Below are 22,140 nucleotides of genomic sequence, written 5' to 3'. Positions count from 1 at the left end.
TCTCGTCTCTGGGCAGCTCTCACTGTTAGAAAAGTCTTCATGTTGGGCTAACATCGCTTCCCAGCTCGTGTCCCCTTTGGACTGCGTAATACAAGTCCTCTTATTCCCAGGGACAGGCCTTGCAGTGCTGGGGATGGTGGAGTTCCCTGCCCTTCCTGTGCCTTCCTTCAGCCACTGCCATGGGGCAGGCTTTGTCTCCTGGTGGTGCTGCGAGCTCCCAGGGTTTGTGTACAGGCTTTTTAGGAGCAGGCGTGCAGAACCCTGTTGGCCCAGTGGAGGGCAATGCGGACCTGTCACCCCATTTCCTTGGTCGTGTGTTTTCATGAGGACACCCTACTGACATTTGTGCAGCCCTTGACTGGTTGGTGCTCACTGCAAAGTGGATCCAAATACTGCTCATAGGGGGCCAGGAGGCCCAGGCCGCAGGCTTCCAGAGGCCTTGGATTCTGGGGATGCTGCGCAGGTGGCCCCACACCCCCCGCCCCCAACCCATGAGCTTGCTGAGCTTGGGATTCACAGCTGCCGCTGAGGTTGGTCCTTCCTCCTCCCAGGCTGCAGAGGGGACTCTTGAGGGTCTAACTGCCTGCAGTGTGGCTGTTTGTCTCTCCACCATGGGCAGGAGACCCGCCAGGACTGTGGTCAGGCCCCTCGCTGTCCTCTCCGCTGTCCTCTCCGCAGCATTAGCTGTCCTAAGTCCTCAGTTTGCTCTGGAATGAAGGAGTCAAAAACACTTGCGCTCGGCGTCCTCATGTTCCTAACTACGTTGCTTAGCAGTTGAGGACGGTGCCCGCATGCCCCTTGCAGCCCACTGCAGATCAGGCAGTACTGACTTCTTAGACACTGTTGCAAGATGCGGTTACTGCATCACGGGCTCACCTGGCTTCAGGGGCAGTTTGTTAAGGTCACTTTTGGTGGCACATCACGTGGGTGCTACAAGTCACGCTTCGTGCACACAGGGTCACTGGGTCACTTGTGGGGGTCACTGTCATGAAGTGCAGGGTAGCACCTCGCGGAGAGAGCAGCTGGGCTCTGCCCTCACCACCCAGCTGGGAATTAGCGAAAGGCTGTGGCACACATGGATTTGCCTGAGGGAGCCCAAGGCCCGTTCACACAGCACACAGGGGTAAGTGTCACCCGGGAACCGTCATCGGGGCGGCAGGGGCTCCCAAGGACTAGAGCTGAGTTGCCTGGGTTCAGGCACCTATATCAAGGGCACATTCGAGGCAGGTGTGGCCCTGCTGCTTGTTCCTGTTGTCACTTGGCCAGTGGAGTGCTCTGTGTTGCAGGGGCCCCCCAGGCCCTGGGGTCACGAGGATGCATACATCACGCTGCCCCATGCTCAGGGGGATGGGAAGGCATGTTCAGGGGTCAGAAGTGGCGCATGTGGTCATTTCTCAGGTCCTGACCGGCCAGGAGGATGGATGCTGAGGGTCTCTTGTTACATTGAGCAGATTCTCGCACTCTGCCAGGTGGAGCTGGAGCCGTGGCGTCTGAGGTGTCCGCTTGGGCTCAGGGTGCAGAGGAGGCTGGAGTCCACCAGCGTCTGCTCTGGCATGAGGTCCATCTCCTGGTCTACCTGTGTGCGACTCAGTGGCCTCAGAAGAGAACAAACTGAGGTGCCAGTGGACTCACAGACCCTGGGACCTAGAGGGGCCCCGGGAATAAGGAGGCCAGCCTTCTTCCTGGTCTCTATGAAGAGACCCCTGGGAGGTGGCAGGGTGGCTTTGTCAAGTAGACAGGTGGCAGAGCCAGAACCAGAATCTAAATGCACATATCAGGTCACCTTGGAACCGTCAGAGGCTGTGGGTGCCCGCCGTGTGCTCAGGGAGGGACCCACCTGCCGCCTCAGCTTTGCTGCCCTAACCGCTGCCCACGGTGGGTTTCTCGGTTCCGTGTTCTGCACAGACCCAGATGCTGCTGAGGGCTCTTCCTCAGACGGTGCTGCGAAGCCCTGGGTCCTTATCAGGGCCAGCAGCGTGGTGTGTCCTGGTGCTCTGAGATGCCCTGAGCTCCTGCTGTGGGTGGCACTGTCTTCAGGAGGAGACCCCTTGCTCTGGGCAGGGTGAGCTCCTTCCCAGGTGGTGGGTCACATCTCCTTGCCTCTGTGGCCCCAGCCCCAGAGCTGAGTGGTAGGAAAGCGTGAACCTGACCTGCCCCTCCACGGGTTTTGCCTGGGAGGAACAGTCATGTCCAGTGGACAGAACTTGAAGCAAAAAGAGTTTGGATGGCACTTCAGAAGGCTGGGAGGGGTGGCGGAAAGCTGGGTGAACAGGCATCCCACACTTTTTTGTGAGGAAATAAACTAGTGCATTTTGAGCACCTGGAGCCCTCGAGAGTGCCCCTGGTTTCCGATTAGCAGGAAGGGCTGCCGTGCTCACCACAGGCAGGGTGCTTTGCGATGTCAGTGTACGCTGTGGACACTGTGCGATGGCACTCCGCCTCACAGCCCCTCATCGCGAGGTGAGAACACCTAGTGTCCATGCAGCGCTCCTCAAGAGTACGCACACGGGAGAGTGCCCGTGCCCGACCCTCCGTCCAGCTGCCATCTAACTTAACCCCAACCGTTGCAAACTGGATTCACTTTGGGGGACTACTTGAGTCTACAACCTGTCCCTGGGAGGCAGGTTTTATTTTTCCTCAGGGACATTTGAACGGAGCCTGTGGTCTAAGTGAGGTTGTTGGGAAGATAATCCAGATCTGAGTAATTGGGAGTCTGAAGACATCAGCAGTGTCCCCATTTAGATGTGGTCCTTCTGAGATGTTGGGCACGTGGCGTCCTTTCCTGCTTAGTGGACCTCTGCTTAGTAAACCTCTAATACCACAAGGTTGTGGCCAGCATGTCCCTAGTTGGGGACATTGCCTCAGTACCCTGTTTTATCCTCTCTTTTCTGGGCCATCTCCTCCTGTCTTTAGGGTCAGGATTTCAGAATGTCCTTCAGTTCTACTTCCAGATCAAAGCCCTCCTTGGTGTCTTTCCTGGGAGGCAGTTCCAAGAGCAGGCGTGTGGACCAGTCGGTGGCCAGTGCAGATTTGCATGCCTGGGAGCAGCAGGCCGGCCCTTAGCTCCTGGGGGCTGGGAGGAGCTGCCATCCTTGGGACCCATGTGCCTGGCCCAGGAGCCTCACTGGGAGGAGTCCCCAGGGGTCTCCTGTGTAAGGGCCTATGGCGGCAGGACTGCCTCCACACGTCACAGTGCTGGCTTTCAGCGCCCTTCAGGTTAGTGTGACCTGATGGTTAGATTTCTAATTGGCGGTTCTTTCTACCCGCATTCTTAGAGAAGGCCTCTTGCCATAGATCCTGTTTCTGGTCCTACAGTGGGCCCTGAGTGTTCCTGTTGTACTTGGAGATTGTCCCTGTGTTGGGACAAGGCCCGCCTTTCCCTCCTCCATGCCTGGTGCTTGGCCTTGGCCTTCCCGGCATCCCCTCCAGCTCTCTGGAAATGCTGCTCCTTGGTGTCTCACTGTGGTAGAGTTTTGCTGTATAGATGCAGCGGTTCTCTGAGGCTAATTTAAAACACACTTTTATTTTGGTTTCCCATAAGTGAGTTATCCGTGGATGGCACTTGCCTCTGTATCATGTTTCTGGATTTAAACTCAGTAGAATGCTCCATAAGGTTAGAAATAAAGCTCTTTGGACACCTGCATGTGACTGTTGCCTTTTTCCCCAGCACATTAAAGTGTGTTTGTCCTCACGAGTCTCAGACATGGCCAGCTTGCAGACCTCGGCCTTCACCTAAAGAGATGCTGCCTACCTCTCATCATTAATAGAGCTCTCTTAACATCCTGTGCTTTTGATTGCCCTACTTTTTTTTTTTTTTTTGTAATACAAAAATAACCGTGCTGTTAAAACCTTTATGATTCAAAGTAGAACATTAGTTTTATTATATATGGAAAATGGATCCTTAAACTTCATAATGGCATCCAATTATTTTGCATTTGCTTGTATTATATACTATTATTTTATTGCAGTATAATGTCCAATTATGGAAATGACTCCAAAGAGACATGATTTTTCTGGCTTAATGTGTAATTGTTTATTGAGTATTTTTCTCATTATGGTGATTTTTTTTCTTTCTTTTGAATTGCAGTTATAAAGAAACTTAAATTTTTGTAAATTGATTATTATATAGTTAAATCAACTATCAAGCGCTTACTCTACAGAAGGCACAGTGTTCAAAATTGAAATACACGCAAAGATTTAAAGAGATCCTTCCTCAAAAAAGTCATGTATTAAAATACAAATAGGAGTGAGTTTTTTTGTTATTTTTTATTATTTGCTTACTGTTTTACAATAAGATGATTTCACATGATAATTGACCACTTGGAGACATTGAGGTAAGGGCCTGTGGGGACCACCAGTGTCTAGGGTGGAACAGTTGTAGTGGGGGCACTGGTTAGCAGGGGCCGTGGTGGCCGGGCAGGACCTGGGAGGTTGGGGTTGGTCCAGGTGTCCCTGGGTCCGGGTAGGTGAGATGCCTCTGGGGAGTTTTAAACCGGGGCTGACAGCTCACCTGACTGACATTTAAAAGCTCACTGGAGCTGCTGGGGGACAGTAGATTCTGGAACCACTGTTTATTTGCTTTTAAAGGCTTCGCATAAGCAGTGATTTACACAGGAACCAGTGCAAGGTGATGAGGTGGATCCTGTGGGGACAGACGCCACAGCTGGACTGGGGAAGGTGGGCTTGATGTCAGTCCTGTTGAGCCTGAGGAGACAAGGAGAGCCATGCCAGGGGGACCGGTCCTCAGGTAGTGAAGACCAGACCCACCATGTGGCCATCTGGCCTTTGTTTTTGGAAGCCTCTCTGAAAATCCAGTTTAGATATTTGCAGCTGAGCTGGGATGGTTGTGAGGTGCATCCACGGCATTTCCCTGCCAGGCGGCCACTGGGCAGAAGCAGCTTCTCTGGGTTTTCTGGCTCATACCAGCCCCATCCATGGGTGGGCAAAATGCCCCTGCATATCTCTAGACACTGACTTGTTGCCTTAAGGTGTTACAGCTGCTTGTCAGGTAGTAGCTTTAGTCGATTGCTCCTTGCACCCTAGAGACGTGGAGCGTTTGGAGTTTGTATTTGAATATTTTCCCTTTTTTGCAATAAATTGGGATAATGAGATCAAACAATGGCAAATGGAATGATGGCAGGAGATTTCACTTTTCTACAAAGGTAACAGGAGTTCCTTATCAAGAATCTATGTTAGGGTTGGCACTCTCCTTTCAGGGGACAGCACAGGGGCACCCACCATCGCCTCAAAGAGACCTCTCCCAGCTTCACCAGCGCCGTGGCTGGGCAGGAGGTGGGTCCGTTTCTACTGTTCCGCTGCAGTTCATTGTATTTCAGGTCATTTGGCACAGGGATTCCTAATTCATAACTAAGATGTAGCACTCATCACGTTTTTGCCAATCGAGATGTGGTGTCTGTCAGCCCGCAGGTGAGGTCCTGTACAAGACTGAGTCCCAGAAGGGAAAATGCGGCAGGCCTCCCATGGACACTGCCAACAGCTCAGAGGCATCTGGCCCAGCCCCCTCCCACTCCCTGAATCCAAAACCCCAGGAATCCATCAGTGACTCAGGATCCATCCATCAGAATCAGAATCAGTGGACCAGCTTTCTCCTCACTTCACTGAAGGGCAGCCTGAGGCCCTGTTGGGCAGCCCCATCATTTCAGGCCAGAATAGAAAGTTCTTCTACAGCGAACGACCTTTGGTCCTGGTTCTGTCCCTGCTGTGGGTCACAGGAAATCTACTTCCTTCTCTTTGTGAGACCACCAGGTCCCTAACAGCGGCTCAGGCTGCACCTGGGTCAAGACTCCTAGCTCCCTGTCCTCCATTGTGAGTGCTCCATCCGTGGAGCCCTGGTGGGGACAACACCAGGAGCAAGAGCCCACTGTGCTGCCTTCCTCCAACATGTGCGGTGCCAGGGCAGCCCCTGTTCCTGAAGGACACCGGCCCCTGCCCTCGTGTACCTAAGGCACCCCTGGAGAACCCCCCTGGATCTGTGGTGGGACTGAGAGGCTCAGAGGTGGGGGCCTTGTGGATGGCGCCGTGCAGAGGGGCTTGCCAGGCTCCTGCCCGCCCAGGAGTGCTGTGGAGAGGCACTTTGCCAGCAAGAAGCTGCTGGAGAGTGGTGCATATTGCCTTGGTCCCAAGCTGCGGAGTGGCCTCCAGCTGCTCTGCAGGCCACACGGAGTAGTGAGGCTGCCCAGCACCATGGAACCATACAGGGCAGACAGTTGGGGGCCATGAAGGTCAGAATTTGGTGAAACTGCCAAAGTCCTCTTTTTCCTTCTCCTTCTTTTCCTAAGAATCAAAGACTCCATGAAAGGAAAATCAACTCTTAGGGGTCCGATCTCGGCTTCGGTGGTACTCCCACGAGCTGGCCAGGCAGATTGCAGGAGTTGGCAGCAGCCAAGTCCCATGGCCGAGCAGGCTGTGTGAACAGGTTGGGGAGGGTTGTGTCATCTGTCCTCAGGAGCACAGACAGGCTTGTGTGCATGCTGGCAGGGCACACACAGCCAGGTAGGGCCCACTGCCCACGGTCAGTAGCTGAGAACAGTGCAGGGGCCACCCTGGGAAACACGGTTGCTTTTAGGGGGCTTGGTAAAGTTCTGACAGAGCCACTGCCTCCTGTGCACAATCCAGGTGGCCGCTGTGTGAACTTGTGGAACACAAACAACAAAGGAACTCGCGCTTCTTGTGGGGACGGGCCCTCTGTAGCTGAGATGAGCCCTGGGCACAGAGAGCCCTGGGCTTGAGTGGCCCCCTGTCCTGAATGCCTGGAGTACCTCCTTCCTCCCTCCAGAGCAGGAGGACCTTCACTCCTTCCTCGTGGAACAACTGGTGCCTTCCTTTTAATACCCGGACCCTGCTGGGTGGGTGCTCTTGAGGGGAAAGAAGTAGGTGCACGGTACTGCTGACTGCAGGGCGGCTTTATTTTAGAGGAATAAAATGTGTGTGTGGTTGCAGGCTTGGGTAGTGAGGTAGTGAACTTCAGTGACCACTTAACCCCTGGCCCATCATAGAGCCGCCTGCAGAGGGGGCAGAAGGACAGCAGGGCCCAGCACCTGGGACCCACTCAAAGTTCAGAAATCCTTGCATTTCAGGGCCCTCCAGAAATTGATTGTCTCAAATGTGCCCAAAGCCAGCTGAGAGGGAGTCAGGCCTGGCAGTGCAGGAAGGCGGGTGAGACAGCATGGGGAGAGGTCTTTGCTGTTGTTGGCTTCATGTTTGTCCTTGAGAAAATCAGCTTGATGAGGCTCAGGTTTGGAAACAGGGGTGACGTGGAGCCAGTCCTTTACCAGGCTGCTCTGTCACTACGCCATACTCTCAGCCCTGTGGATCACAGACACAGCCATACAGAGGGTCGTGTGACGTTCATTGCATCAGCAGATGAGGTGATGTGGGCACATTACACCAAGGGGCCTCGCTGCCCCTCTGGCCTGATGTAGAAGTTGAGGGCACAGCTGGACAGTGGGGAAGGCATCAGATCTAAACCCCTCTCCGTGAGCCTGGCAGCTGCTGGAGGGAGGCTGGGAAGGGAGACGGTCAGGTGCCAGGATGGCTGTCTGTCTTGAGCAGACATCTCACTGTCATCTGCTTCAGTGCCTTAGTCCCACCTCTTGGAAAGTTCCCAGCCTAAGCACGGGGCTCCTCTCACTGCTGTCTCTAGTAAGGAAGGCGTGGCCAGGAGGGTGCACCTGCAGCCTAGACACACACCTGAGGTAGCAGTCCTTCTGGTGCCTGTGCCTGCTGGGGGCCTGCAGCTGGGCAGAGCAGCACCCCATAGCTGTGGAGCCCACATTGGTGTTTAGGCTGGCTGTGCCACTGAGACATGGAGGGGTGGGCTGGGGGGGTGACCTGCCCGGAGGAGCCAACTGGGTGACCGCTGAGCCGTGTTCCCGGTGCCCTCAGTGGCTGCAGGTTCATCCTCCAAACCTGACCTCTCGCCGGAGGTCTTTCCACACCCGTCATAAGATCAGCTGATGCTGGCTGGGGCTGGTCCTGGGTTGTGCAGACGGGAGAGCCCTGCACTAACCAGATAGTAAAATAAGGATGGCAGCATCAGCTTTGCTCATCTGACTACTCCCGAGCCACACAAGTACACATGGCTCTCCATCCCTGCTGTTTCAGGGCCCTCTCCTGGGTCTCCGTGCCCTCTGTCCCCAGAGATCGAGGTCAGGGCCCTCTCCTGGGTCTCTGTGCCCTCTGGGAGGAAGTGACTTAATACTGGTTAGTCTCTTCCTGTGGAATGACAAGCAGGAGGATTGGGTGTGACCTTGACACGACAGACTCTGACTTGCTCATGGAGGCTCCCTTCCTACCCCACAGCAGACCCCTGCCTGCATCCTGCATCCCGAGTTGGGTCCTTTCCTTGCCCCCCACCACCCCCACACTGAAGACCAACTTCAGGAGAAACAAAATGCTTACCAGCTGGGTTCCCCCCCAGGGATTCTGCCCTCTGTGCGCCGAGGCTGTCGGTGGCCTCCAGCCTCCCGTCAGGACTGTGATGGATGGGCCTGGGCATGCGCGAGGGCTGGCGCTGTTGGCTGTGGGTTTAGGAGGAACACACTTGAAACAAGTTGGAGCACGTTGGCTGCAGCGGATGGCTTTTCCTGTAATCCCGCCAGATACCCCTGCCCTGGGTCAATCTGATGAGGGTGATGAGGACGCCTGGAGCCTCCCAGGTGACAGAGGCCTCTGACCTGCAGGGTTTCCCAGTCCTCCCAACGGGCTGCTGGTGTTTTGCCAGATACACTGGCTATTTTCCCCCTTTTAGGATTTTGCTTTTAATAGGAACCCTGGAGGCCCTCAGAGGTTTGTGATGCCGACTTGAGGCCTGGCTCAGCCTCCCGGATGGTAATTAATGTTTACACAACACGACAAGCACGAAATGCAATCTCTTTGAGCCCTGCCAAGCACCCATCATTCCCCTGATCTCCCACTCCTACAGTGTTTGGAAATTAATTTGCCTTGAACAAACAGTGGGTTTTCCTCAATTTATTGGTACAGTTTCAGTGGCCGAGAAGCAGAGCTGCAAGACCAAGTGTCATCCTGCCATTCGTTCGAGTAATTGAATCTGCTAATGGAACAAACTGGTCTCTGTTTAATGATTTGAAGAAAAGAGGGAGAGGAGGAGGAAAATAAAGAGACACGTATGTTCCAGAAGGTGGACACTCTCCCTGAAACACGAGTGCATTGTGGAGTTCTGGAGATAGCAGAACTCTGAACGTCGGGAGGGATTCTAGCATTGCGAACATCAGCACAGCGTGGGTTAATAGGTGTACAAAACAGGCAGCATTTGCTTAAGAAGAGGTTACCTCTGAGGTGACAGAATAGACTAGCAATAGGATTTAAACCGTGAGCCTTACTGGTAACTTGAAAGAACTGAATGTTGATTCACAGAAATTTGATGCTTCTGCATGGGCCTGGGGTTCTCAGTGCGGAACATTCGTTCTTTAACAATGTTCCCAGTCCGGAGGGGCTGGGGCTGGGGCTCAGTGGTAGAGTGCTTGCCTAGCACGTATGAGGCCCTGGGTTTGATCCTCGATACCTCATAAAAATAAAATAAGGGTTATTGTGTCCACCTACGATTAAAACATATTTTTTTAAAGATTTAAGTTGAAGTCTGGATAACTTATTTGGCCACAATCTTCAGTCCTGTGTGGTGAGGTCTTGGAGGCTCTGTCATTTAGACAGATAAGTAGAGAAGTTAATTAGAAGATGGAGTAATGTCAAATAGCATGTGTCCATTTCTTGGATATATGGAGCAGACATTCAGATAGGTAGAGATTGGGTGAGTGGATGGATGGTTGGATAGATGGGGGAGTGGATGAGTGTGGTTGGGTGGGTAGTTGGGTGAGTGGACGATGGATGGGTAGATGGATGGATAGGGAGATGGATGGATGGGTGAGTGGATGGATGGGTGGATGGATTGATGGATGGATGGGTAGAGGGATGGATGGATGGGTGGATGGGTGAGTGGATGGACAGGTGGGTGGATACTTTGCCTGATAGCTACTGGTTTTCTTAATATCTTTGAGGCTTATTCAGGTTTACTACAATAATGACCTGGCAGGGACGTAGCCCTCTTAGGACTTCACAGCCAAGTGTAAAGACAGGTAGGGGACACAGGTGTAGAGGCTATGCCTTGAGAGGCCTCTCACGCTGCTGCTGCCTTCCGTTTCCTTCCTGTTCCAGTATACCTGCTGATTAGCACCAGTGAGAAATGGTGAGGACAAGAGGGGAGCACGGTGCCATGTTCTGTCTTCATTTCTGAGAGGAAAATATTTATTTGGTCTCTTGACGTGGTTTTATTGCTTTGCTTTTTTGTTTTAATCCATGCAATAGTGGAGACAATTCTCTTGATAATGGTGGTGTATTATCCATGAACTCTTCCATGGGTATCTTTTTTTCTTTCATAGTAATAATATATGTTCATTACAGAAAATTTAGGGAGTTAAGAAAAGTACAGGTCCATGAGGTACAGGTGGTGGTCTTTTCCTGGATATGGGATTTGGTTAACATTTCGGGTGTGTTTTTCCACTTCTCATGTTCGCGTGTGCACTTATAGAGATGGCTTTCAGTTCTGAGACCATACCCAGAACAAGAACAGTGTGCTGTATTTTTCTTGGCGGTCACTTTTGTCCAAGGTACCCCATGTCGTTCGTACCTCCTGGCAGTGGTTGGGGACACTGCGCCTCCACTATGTGCTGGACTGCAGTAGCACTTCACCTGCCAGAATCCACGTCCATTGCCTTGCGAGGCAGTGACTGTGCTTGTGCGTGGAGAAGTGTGTGGCTCATCATGGACGAACACACCACCAGGCCTCCCAGACCCAGATCCTGTGGTGCACAGTGCCTGTGGTTAGCATTTGGTCACACATGCTCGTGTCTCACTGGCTGGGATGACACACAGTTGGATACACCCATCTGTACACATAATTCAAAATGTAAGTAAGTCCCTAATGAAATATAAAGGAGAAGTAAATGAAAGTCATTCATAACAACATAAATGCTTGCTCATGGTGGAGGACATGTAAACGTGGCCGCTACAACCACGGCCACCTGGTGGTGGTAGTTAGTCCCCAGAAGCAGCCTTGTGTTGATGTCACGGTTTTTCCTAAGAGTGAACAACTTCTGGTGAAGTCCCAGATGTGGCAAAGTATAGTAGTTGCATTCCTGGAAATTTCAATAAGTGTTGAAACCCTGCAAAAAAATTACTTTGTGTTGATTTTTCATTTAACTGATAGGAATGATTTGTTCATAGGTCAGTGTTGATTATTTAGTACTTAGTTTATTTTTATGGTTGGGTTTATTGTATTCAGTTTTAGTGATTTGTTTTTTCACAAAATTCATTTTATTTTCAAATTCATTAAAATTTTTCTCTGGGCACAGTGGCACATGCCTTTAGTAATCCCAGCAGCTCGGGAGGTTTAGGCAGGAGGATCATAAGTTTAAAGTCAGCCTCAGAAAATCGAGGCACTAAGCAACTCAGTGAGACCCCGTCTCTAAATAAAATATGAAAAAAGGCTGGGGATGTGGCTCAGTGGTTGAGTGCCCCTAAATTCAGTCCCTGATACCCTACCCCCCCCCCAATTTTTTTTGCTTATTTAAGTTATTTTTTTATACAATAAAGCAAAATGTCCCCCCACTATCCACTTCCTAGCTATAATAATACAATTATATATAAATATACACACATTAATTTTTCCAGTTTCTACAAAGGCAGCATGTGCTATACATGGTACACAAAGCATTTTTTGTTTAAAGCTGCAAATTTTTCCATGGTATGAATCTACCAATGATCTCATTTGGGGCGTTTCCAAACTTGCACCTTAAACCATGGTGTTGTTTCATTGTATCTGAATTTCATTGTACCTAAATCCTTGTACACCCACCAAGTCAAGGGAGCCCTATTTGTTCTTTTACTAAATGTTTCCAAATTGCCTTCCAGAGATTATGGGGTTTGCATTGTACTGAGGAGGTACAAAATAAGGTCCATTTCCTGGCATGGTGATACACCTCTATCTTCCCAGTACTTACAAGCCTGAGGCAGGAGGATTGCAAATTCAAGGCCAGCCTGGGCAATTTAACAAGACCTATCTCAAAATTTCGACATGGGGTGGGGGCTGCAGCTCAGTGGGAGAGTGCTTGCCTAGCATGCCCAAGGCCCTGGGTTCAATCCTCAGTACTGTTCGCGGGGGGGCGGGGGATGGTGGTCAGGGTCCAATTTCTCAGGGCACTTGTATCAAAATCAAACACTTTTTTTTTCTAATCCTCCATTAGGTTTTTAAAAAATTTATTGAGTCAAGTTCATCAATCTATATTTTACATGCAGTAAATGCCCTTTTTACCATACACAATGGAGTATAACTTTTATTTGCATCTTTTATTATAAGCCACGATGTGTTATTCTTATAATTGCAAGAAGCGAGATTGCTTAACCCCAACCCCAAAATGTAATGAATACAACATTTAAATAACACTCGTCAATTTGAATATTTCTTCAACCCCAGCAAATCTCATCATTTGGCAAATTCAAAGCACATAGTGCAATATAAAATGATTTTAAAATGTGTTCCTGCCAATTTTAGAGAAGCATAGTAAGACAAATTGTCAAGATGGAAAAACCTTAAAGGGTAAGATCCATTTATTGAATAATTGAAAGGAAGAGGAAATGCATTACTGATTAGCCACAAAGATGCATGGTGCCTAATCTGTGCCTAAAGAGGCCTGTGTAAATGAGGATGCATAGAACTGTTTCAGCTACCAGCGTTCTTTCCAGCTCTCCACCTGTGGCTGCCCTGCCTACAGGTCACAGTACCAGAGCATTGGTGGGTTGATGGTGGCTTTCAGGTGTAGCTAAAGTATGGTGTTGCCATAATTCCCTGTAGCTTTCCTCGCCCTTTGCAGTGACTGGGTTTACTTAAATATTTTAACTGAGTCAGGGATTTGCCGTTATCTGCTTTGTTTGGGGGCTTTTGCTTTCCAAGGACCACACAGTGTAGACTGGAGAACAGGCATTTGGTGGACAGAGTTAAGATCAGAACCCAAAACTTCTAATCTATCAAACAGCAAGGTGACCTCCAGCCAGCAAGTTCTCACTTCTCTGAGCTCATTCCATTTGGCAACAGAGGGTTGGATTCCCAGTGTGGTCCAAGGGTCAGCAGCATCACCTGTGAGATGGCAGGCAGGAATTGGAGCCCCACCCAGAGCTGCTGGGCTGGAGTCTGCACCTTCATGAGACCCTCCCCTGGTGATTGGCACACCTGCTCAAGTTGGGGCCAAGCCGGGACGGCCTCCTGGCTGGTCTCCTTTTAAAGTTTCGTGCTCCTGGGTTCTTTTAGTGCTTCCCCAGAGCTGGCTGGGACAGACTGGTGTGGTTCCTTGGAGAGGCTCAGGCTTCCTATTTTCCTCCTTGCTCGTCCAGGGCGGCAGCGACTGCCATGCTCTTGGTACCACACCTTACTCTCCAGGGGTGTTCAGGCTGGGATTAGACATGGGGCAACAGGAGAGGAGGCCACGCCTGCAGGACACGTGCCTTCTGCAGACTTGGCGACATCGAGCTTGGTGGCTGTCCCTAGTATTTTCCTTACCCGCATAAGTGTATTTAAAGGGTGTCTTTTGGAAAGGAAGTCTTGTTGATGTGAGCAGATTTATTTCAACATTAATTTTTAGAGGAATTTGGATATAAACTTACCAAAATAGAGAATATTGATTGATTCTTCACCATCCTAGTCCAGGGAGAAGGGAGTAGTGCAGAAGCATGCAGATGGGTTGGTTCCTGCCAGTGCCAGGGCCTGTGCCCATCAACTGGCGTGGGTGAGGGAAGAGCCCCGGCACATGCCCAGCCCCTCTCAGTTGGCATGTACTCTCTGGATTTCCACGCTCCTGGAGCTTTCTCTCCTCAACCAGACTAATACCCCTGTTTTTGTGGAAGAAAAATTCAGGAAATTTGTGAGAGATGACAGAAAAGCACGGAGAGGGCAGGCCAGACCCTGGCTCCCACTTCTAAGATAAAGGCCCTGCAGGATCCCCTGCAGCCACTTCTCCCCGGCCTCACCAGGGAGCTTGGTCCAGTTCTGGGGACCCACAACGTTTTGGCTTTATTGTAAGCAGAAATCTTCTACAAAGGTTCTCAAAACAGCTGGGCAGAAATAAAGTGCCCAGAGGTCACCAGCGCAGTCATTTGTCCTCAGGCCTCACAAGATGCCCTGTCCCCTCGTACCTAGGCAGCATGTTGGCTTGAAGCTGGCCACGTCCACCACAGCCCCGGAGGTGCCTCGCTTATGAACCAGGGCTTGTTTCTGCTTTGGTGCATGATTCAGGTTTGAACTGCTTACCAAACGAACACCGAAGATGATGGCTTGCTCTGATGCAAACTGTGTGTGTACACACGAGTGTGTAAGCAGGAACTGAGAGACCGCGTGAGTGGCACATGCTTTTCATGGTGGCGAGAGTGGAAGAGGAGGTTTGCAAAGGTGCCCTCATTTCAGAAAGTATTGCAAGCTGTGCTCTTCCTGTTTCTGAACTGTAGTAAAGAAAGAATGCATCTTTTTTAGCACAAAAATGGAGTCGAGGTGATCTCCCCCTGCCAGATGCCTACAAAGAACTTACTCCAAATTGGGCTATGCCTTGATATGTAATTATTGGTCTTTCATTATTCTGTTTTGAGAATTTTATGGAATTCGGCTTCTGGGATAATCAACAATGCCATCATAGTAGTTATGGCACTTAGGTCCTTTGACCTTAGGAGGGAAACTTATTTTTTAAGTTTATACGGGAGCATCTATTTTCTATTCTTTCCCCACAATTGAAGAATTCTACTTAAATTTTACATCCAGTTAAGTCTCAGCATCCCGTGGTGCAGGGGCATTTCTGAAGGCCTGGTGAGTGTAGCTGTGGCACGCTTGATTTAAATTTGCCTTTGCACGTTTGATCTTAGATGTCTCTGGGCTGGCTGGGGCACATCAGGAGGCCTGACTTTTGCCTGGAAGTTTGGCACTTGCTGAACAAGAACTTGTTGCTCTAAGAATGTCAAGTGCGCCTCCTCGGTCACAATGCAAAGGGGGAGGGGGAAAGGCCAAGAAGAAACATCTGTTTGTTGTTAAGTAACATTTGCTTCATTCGCAATTGAAAACACTTCTCATTCAGGAACTGTATTTGTTTTTAAAGGGAAAAATCAACTTGTGGGCTATAATTTCTTAAGTGTGCTTCAGAAAGGCTTTGCAAAGACTGGGGACAGGGAGCCCTGGTTTGCAGACCACCAGCTGTGGGATCCCCAGCCAGCGCACCCTTCTCCTCAGGAGGGGTGGTGGGTGGCTGCTGGCTGTGCCTGCAGGCTGGAGCTCGCTCCCCTGGTGCCACGCTCCTGTGTCATTCTGTGACTTCTCTTTGCTCTCCCCCATACAGATTCGGAGTTAGGTGTTGGCGCACTGCCCGAACATGACAGCCAGGATGCAGGGCCGATTGTCCCCAAGATATCAGGTCTAGAGAGAAGCCAGGAGAAGAGCCAAGACTGTTGCAAAGAGCCCGCCTTTGAGCCTGTGGTGCTTAAGGACCCCTGCCCTCAGGTCCCGCAGCCGCTGCCCCAGCCCCAGGCGGAGCCCCAGCTCCGAGCCCCTTCTCCGGACCCTGACTTGGTGCCACGCACAGAGGCCCCACCAACGGCCCCTCCTCCGAGTACGCAGCCCCCGCAGGGCCCCCCGGAGGCCCCACTGCAGCCCGCCCCACAGCCTCAGGTGCAGCGGCCACCCAGGCCACCGTCCCCCACCCAGCTGCTCCACCAGCACCTTCCTGCTGTGCAGGCCCACCCCTCGTCCCAGGGCCTGCCCCAGCCCCTGTCAGCCTACAGCAGCAGCCTGAGCCTCAACAGTTTAAGGTGAGCCAACCTGCTCTCTGCCCGCCGGCCACCTTTGCTGGATGGTCAGAGAGTCTGGGTAAGGGCTTCCTAGGAGATGGGTGGCCTGGTTGAGAACTGTCCTTGTTTTTTCTGGGAGGCGAGGAGATACGGACAGGGGCTGTTGGGTGAAAGCCGGTTGGGTTGGCCGTTGACACTACACAGGAGTGAACTATCCAGGATCTCCTAGAGGACAGAGGCAGGAAGGAGAGGTGCTTACCCAACAGGTGGCCAGGCCCATGCCATGCGCCTGTAGTCCCAGCTCCTGAGGCTGGAGGGTGGCTTGAGCCCAGGAGCTGGAGACCAGCCTAGGGCACATAGAAAGACCCCATCTCAAAAGATGAAAGAAGAAGAAGCGGTTGAAGGTGTGTGGCAGGGAGTGGAGGCCAAGGTGCCTCCGAGGGCCCTGAAGGTGGAGACTCAGAGGAGAGAAGGGGTGTCACGGGAGGGTTGTCTCCTCAGGCCCAGGAGTCTGAGACCAGTGCTGGTTTGAGCATTTTTTCAGTGGGATTTGCTTCCTCATTTGTGAGTCAGAGAAGAAACCAGTGGGGAGAGCCAGGTCCTCCTGGTTGGTCTACGAGGGGCCGTCCAGGGTGACCCTGAGCCCTGTGGGCTCCTGAGACTTGTGCTTGTTATTGTTTTCCTTTTAGAAGCCTGGTGGGGTCAGGGACAGGTGAAGAACAGACCTAAGCAGGCAGGTTTCTCCCAGGGCTGGGCCAGCTCCTAACCCGGGGCCACTCCTGTGGCACAAGACCTGGCCCACCTCTTCCTGTGGTCCTGGGGTTACGGTAGCAGACATGGGCGACCCAGGTGGTGGTTCTGTTCCATTTTGTTCCTTGGCTGCTTTGCAGGAAGTGTGGCGAGGAGGGTGGGGGCGGCAGGGGACAGAGCAGGGCAGGCTGGGCCACAGGAGTGAGGGGGGCTGTCTCAGCAGAGAACTGCCTGGACATCCCTGTGCGCGACGCTGGGCAGTGGTCTCTGCCAGGCTGTGTGGTGGGGAGAGAGAGGCCCAGGGGAGGGAGGGCGGTGGGGACGCAGATGCTCACCTGCGCCTGTTTCTCCCTTTGCTCCACAGCAGCAGCAGGAGCAGCACTCCGGCCAAGACTCAGCCCGCCGCCCCGCACCTCTCCCACCACCCCTCGGCCTCCCCGTTCCCCCTCTCCCTGCCCAGCCACAGCCCCCTGCACAGCTTCACCCCCGCCCTCCAGGCCCCCGCTCACGCGCATCACCCCAATATGTTTGCCCCGCCCACTGCTTTGCCTCCGCCACCACCGCTGACGTCAGGGAGTCTGCAGGTCCCCGGACACCCTGCCGGGAGCACTTACTCAGGTAGGATGGCCCGGGTGGGCGCCGGAACCTCACTGCTGTCCCTGCCGTCCCTCATCGCCAGGCCGGGCGCACTTAAACAACCATGCCCTGGGAGGGGGGTGTGGGAAAGGAGGCCTGAGGGGTGAGGCCCGGCAGGCACCCCGGCTCAGCAGAGCGGCCACAGCCTGCCAGGCCCGCGCCTGCTTCTCTCCAGCGTCTCAGGCCGCATCCTGGGGCGTGGGCCTGGCCTGAGGGCGCCCACCTTCCTGTAAAGAAGAGGTGCACTTTTATGATGATGCATCCCAGAATTTAGGGATGACCTGGTGGGAGATGGGGTCCTTCTCCCCTCACCTGTGTCGCGGGCCAGGGTCCCAGTGCTGCTCCTCGTCGCTGTGTGTCTGCCCTGAGGCCAGCTGGGGAGCCTGCTGCGTTCATGGCTGGCAGGCGTCCCCCCTGTTACCCCCACCTCCAAATGACCCGAGAAGGCCAGAGGGCCATCCCAGTCGTGTGGATGGGGAACTGACCTGCTGGGCTATGCAGCTGGTCCCCAGGCCCAGGTGTTCGTTGGGAGCAGCCCCAGGCTATGGCGGGCCTGGGGTTGTCCCCTCTGTCCCAGGCCCCCATCCTCAGCCCTGCACCCTCCATGCTAAAGCACCCAGATGTCCCGTTCGGAAGGAAAAGGTGCCGACATCTCCCTCTTCTTCTTTTCCAGAGCAAGACATCTTGCGGCAGGAACTGAACACGCGTTTTCTGGCCTCTCAGAGCGCGGACCGCGGGGCCTCCCTGGGCCCCCCGCCCTACCTGCGGACCGAGTTCCACCAGCACCAGCACCAGCACCAGCACACGCACCAGCACACACACCAGCACACCTTCACACCCTTCCCCCACGCCATCCCGCCCACCGCCATCATGCCGACGCCAGCACCTCCCATGGTGCGTACCCCAGGCAGAAATGTGAGGATAAGTAGAGCCCACTCTCTTCTGTGTGCAGGAGGGTGGGGCTGGCGCGGGCGTGGGCCCTGAGGCCAGGCGGCCTTCGAGGGGCAGTGTCCTGCGCCTTACCCAGGTGCCCCCTACACGCATTTGCCAGTGCTGGGTCCACCTGCTAGTGGCCTTCCTTCTCTGGGCACCTGGCATCGTGGCCTGACAGCAGTGTGAACCAGGTGCTCACAGCACCAGGAGGGAGGGGCAAGTGGAGGAACAGCCACTAGGGCCAGCTGCCTGCCCTGGGGGGTGACATTCAGAGGCTGAACCCTGAGCCTGGAGGTGTCTGGGCATTGCCATGTACCCAGGGAACTGGGAACTGAAACGGATGGTCTCAGACAGGCTTCTTTAAATCTTTAAATGCCCTAACAGAGTTCTACCTCAGTTGTCACTTATGTCCAGTGTTTAGAGAAGGGCCTGGTTGAAACCCTGAAAAGGAGAGTCCATCAGGCCCCATGAGAGCAGATGGGAATTCACGGAGGGTCCTCTCATCCACCTCTGCCCCTTCTCACCCACTGGCTCAACTTACTTTTCTTAACATACATTTTTAAAGTTTGTTCTACAAGTTTTATTTAGGGGAATATTAAAGATGAGGCCTTTTCACCCCCTTCCCCCCACACACACACACAAAAAAAGTCCTATAGCAAGTTCTGTGTCTTTTTTTTCTGGAAGAACTGTATTTCTCAACAGTTATTTATTTGTTTAAATTCCTTTTTAGTTGTAGCTGGACACAATACCTTTAATTTATTTATTTGTTTTCTATGTGGTGCTGAGGATCAAGCCCAGTGCCTCATATGTGCTAGGCGAGCCCACCACTGAGCCCCGGCCAACAGTCATGTGTTTAAGGGCCTAATGGTTTAAGAAAATATCATGCTGGCCTGTGTGAGCTGGTCCACCAGTGAGTCAATCTGAGGTCTTAACATCCTGGAGGAAGACAGGCATGAGGGCGGGGGTGATGAGTCCTCCTGATGGGTTCAGAAGACCCAGCCCAAGTGCTTTGTGTGGGTGGCATGGACTTCAGAGAACAGCAGATCTGCAGTTCTTCTGGCAAGGAGAAGACCAAGTGGAGGGATCCTGGGAGGACAGGCCCCGTGCTCGGCTCTCTGGATGGATCTGGAGGTGCCTGTCCTCTCCAGTTTGGGTGTTCACTGTGTCAGCCTCTGAGCGCAGAGTAGAAAGAGAGGAACCACCAGGCATCCAGGGCCCGAGACACAGCGCGGCGTGGGCAGACTGGACTCGGGGTTGCCAGAGGCTCAGGAGCTCAGGTGGCTCCTATCCAGTGAGGTTGCAGGGTCTAGTGATGTCTCAGTGACACAGAAGCTGTAGGCTGCCTCCACTGACCAGTGAACCAAAGGCAGATGAAGTAACTAGTTTTTGCTTTGATCCCTTTACAGTTTGACAAATACCCTACAAAAGTTGACCCCTTCTACCGGCACAGTGTGAGTTGCATTCCCTGCTACACGTTGAATGTGCCTGCTTTCCGTGCGTGCGCTCTCCCCCAGTCAGTACACGGCCAGTGGCCCTCCCATCACCGCGCCAGCGTGCCCGCTGCTGCTCGTCCCTGTGGATGCTTGCTTTTGTGGCGTCTTGCTTTTGGTAAAGATGCAGTATCATCTTCAGAGTCAAAAGATCATAAGCACAGCCAGGACAGCCCCCTGGGAGCCAGAACCTGCCCTGCCTGGGGGTGTAAGCTTTGCAGCCCTTGCTGCAGCAGAGCCTGAGGCCACAGGACCTCAGCCACAGGCGGAAAGCCAGCCACAGAGGGACCTCAGCCGGACTGTTCCCTCTGAACAAAGTCCCTCATTCTTTTGACTCATAACTCTTCAAAAAGTAGATTTTTATTTACTTGAGACTAAATACAGAACCCTCTTCCACATGGCTGATACTGTTCTCCTGAGTGTATTTTCATTTCACAATTAAAATATTGTTTAATTAAAGAAAGCCTTAACATTAAAACGAATGCACCTTTTCTCCTTAAGCTCAATTCTTCATTGCTTAAAAGATGCAGTTTTATGCAATCTTAAGTATACATTCCAGAACTTAAATTGGTACCAACCCGTTATATGTTCATTGATGTAGAAGACAAGAGCTTCTCTATAGAAAGACCTTGAATACTTGATTGTGATATTTTGATTATGGGATGAATACTGCATTATTTTTATCTGAAAATTTGCAAGTTTATTTGCTCAATGGTTTTTTTTTCTTTTCTTTTTAATTTGTAAGTGAATCCAGAAAAAAGGAAAAGTCATAATTGCTTGTAGCCATGTTGATTCATCATTTACAGCTATTCCCATTTTGATTCTTAGATTGTGTTCTCATTTTGGTGGAAATGTTGCTCAGCAGATCAGCAAAGACTGAATTCATTCATACTTTAAATAGATAATTAGATACTTTATTAGTCAAGAGCATAGCTGAGAAATCAAGACTAGGAAATATTAGAAATCAATTAAGAATCACTTACTCTGGAGCCACTCAGAAGTGACGTGAGGCCTCTTCAGTAAGGAAAGGTGCATATGAGGGCCTTGCACCCACCACGTGGGCCACCTGTATTGCTCAGCACTGATGCAGAAAGGTTTTCAGATAGACATTCAGGACCCAGTAGGCCTGGGTCCCTCTTGGGACCTGCCCATGAGTGGTGCCACTTTGCCTTGCTCTGTGTCTTGCTGATTTAACGAGGGACCAGCTCACAGAATGGTTTCTGTGGAGCTCAGTGTGCCCAGGAGGCGGCTCAGGTTGGCAGCCTGAAGCCATGCTCCATGGACACACTCCACGGAGACACCTAGGCTGGGGCTGGCAAGGCAGCCTAGGGGTCTGGACTTTGGAAAGTGTCCACGACCTCTGGTTCTCCAGCGGGGACAGTCTTCAGCTATATTTATTTTCTAGTGGTCAGCAGTGGGACAGAGCAAAGGTAGTGGGAAGAGCATTGGGTTTCACTATGAACGTGAAGGGAACTGCCCACCTGGACGAACTTCTGGTGGAGGGTGTTGGTCACTCCACTTCCTTCCTACAGGGCCCTGGGGGGTCCTCACACGGCCAGTTACAGGGTGATACAGGAAGTGCTTAGTCCCTCTTGCCTTGGGATCAGGACGCTACAGGCGGACGGCAGAGGCCGTGCTCAAGAATCTAAAACCCAGTCTTGGACTTGAAAGGAGTTCTGAAGGGGGCACCCTTGCACAGTCCCTGTGTAAGTGGGTTCAGTTCAGGACCAATGAGTCTGAAACCTCTGTGCACCACTGGAGAGAGCAACTGGAGTCAGCCTGAAAGAGACGTGTGGGTCTCAGTCCCTGCCAGAGCGACTGGTGTGAGGGCCTTATTGGGAAGGTGCATTGTCATACTGTGACATGTGACACAACCGTGAGTTGGTGTGTCACTTAAATATCCACATGATGGTTTGGTCAAAGTGAATGGACCCAGAGGTGTAGAACCTCAGAGGTAATACAATTTCCAGAGGCAGGAAAGATGTGCTCACATCATCTCCCAGTATTGCTGTACATTTTTCCTTCAGTTATGTCCTTTGTATGCTAATGAGTCAAGAAAATTTATATTTTTCACTCAAAATCATGCTTTTCCTGTCATCAGGTGGTCAGACTCACACATCAACAGCTTGGCTTGCATGACCTCCAGTGAGCTTGTCTATTGAGCAGCAGACACGATTCAAAGCTGGCCCTAAGAATCAGGGCCTTGTGTTCATCCCAAAGAGCTCCGAGTTCCAGGAGAGCTGAGAGCGAGAATGGCTCTGAGCTCTGCGTGCGGGCCCAGCAGTCCTGGGGGAGCCCCACATGTTATTTGTTACATGGGATAATATTCCCAGGCTTCTGTAATCTACCTTTTAGGAGAACTGGCAGCTCTATTTAAAGTTTAAACTGAGTCATTTTATTTTACCCTTCCACAAATATTTGTCATCATTTTAGATGAGAGAATTAAATTGTCCTCTGGAACTGCCACTTCTAGAACAAC

General features: G+C 52.0%; 1 protein-coding gene across 1 annotated transcript in view; it reads left to right on the top strand.

Annotated features, from left to right (window-relative positions):
• Auts2 (activator of transcription and developmental regulator AUTS2) overlaps nucleotides 1-22,140 on the top strand; it is a 1,115,816-nt gene that overhangs the window by 1,077,727 nt on the left and 15,949 nt on the right. Inside the window, 4 exon segments of the mRNA XM_048790082.1 lie at nucleotides 15,405-15,873; nucleotides 16,967-17,220; nucleotides 17,912-18,132; nucleotides 19,578-19,622. Coding sequence (XP_048646039.1) covers nucleotides 15,405-15,873; nucleotides 16,967-17,220; nucleotides 17,912-18,132; nucleotides 19,578-19,622 — 989 coding nt within the window.

Source organism: Marmota marmota, unplaced genomic scaffold (genome assembly GCF_001458135.2).
Source record: "Marmota marmota marmota unplaced genomic scaffold, marMar, whole genome shotgun sequence".
Lineage (NCBI taxonomy): Eukaryota > Metazoa > Chordata > Mammalia > Rodentia > Sciuridae > Marmota > Marmota marmota.
The sequence above is the reverse complement of the archived record's forward strand: the minus strand, read 5'-3'. Positions and strand labels throughout refer to the sequence as shown.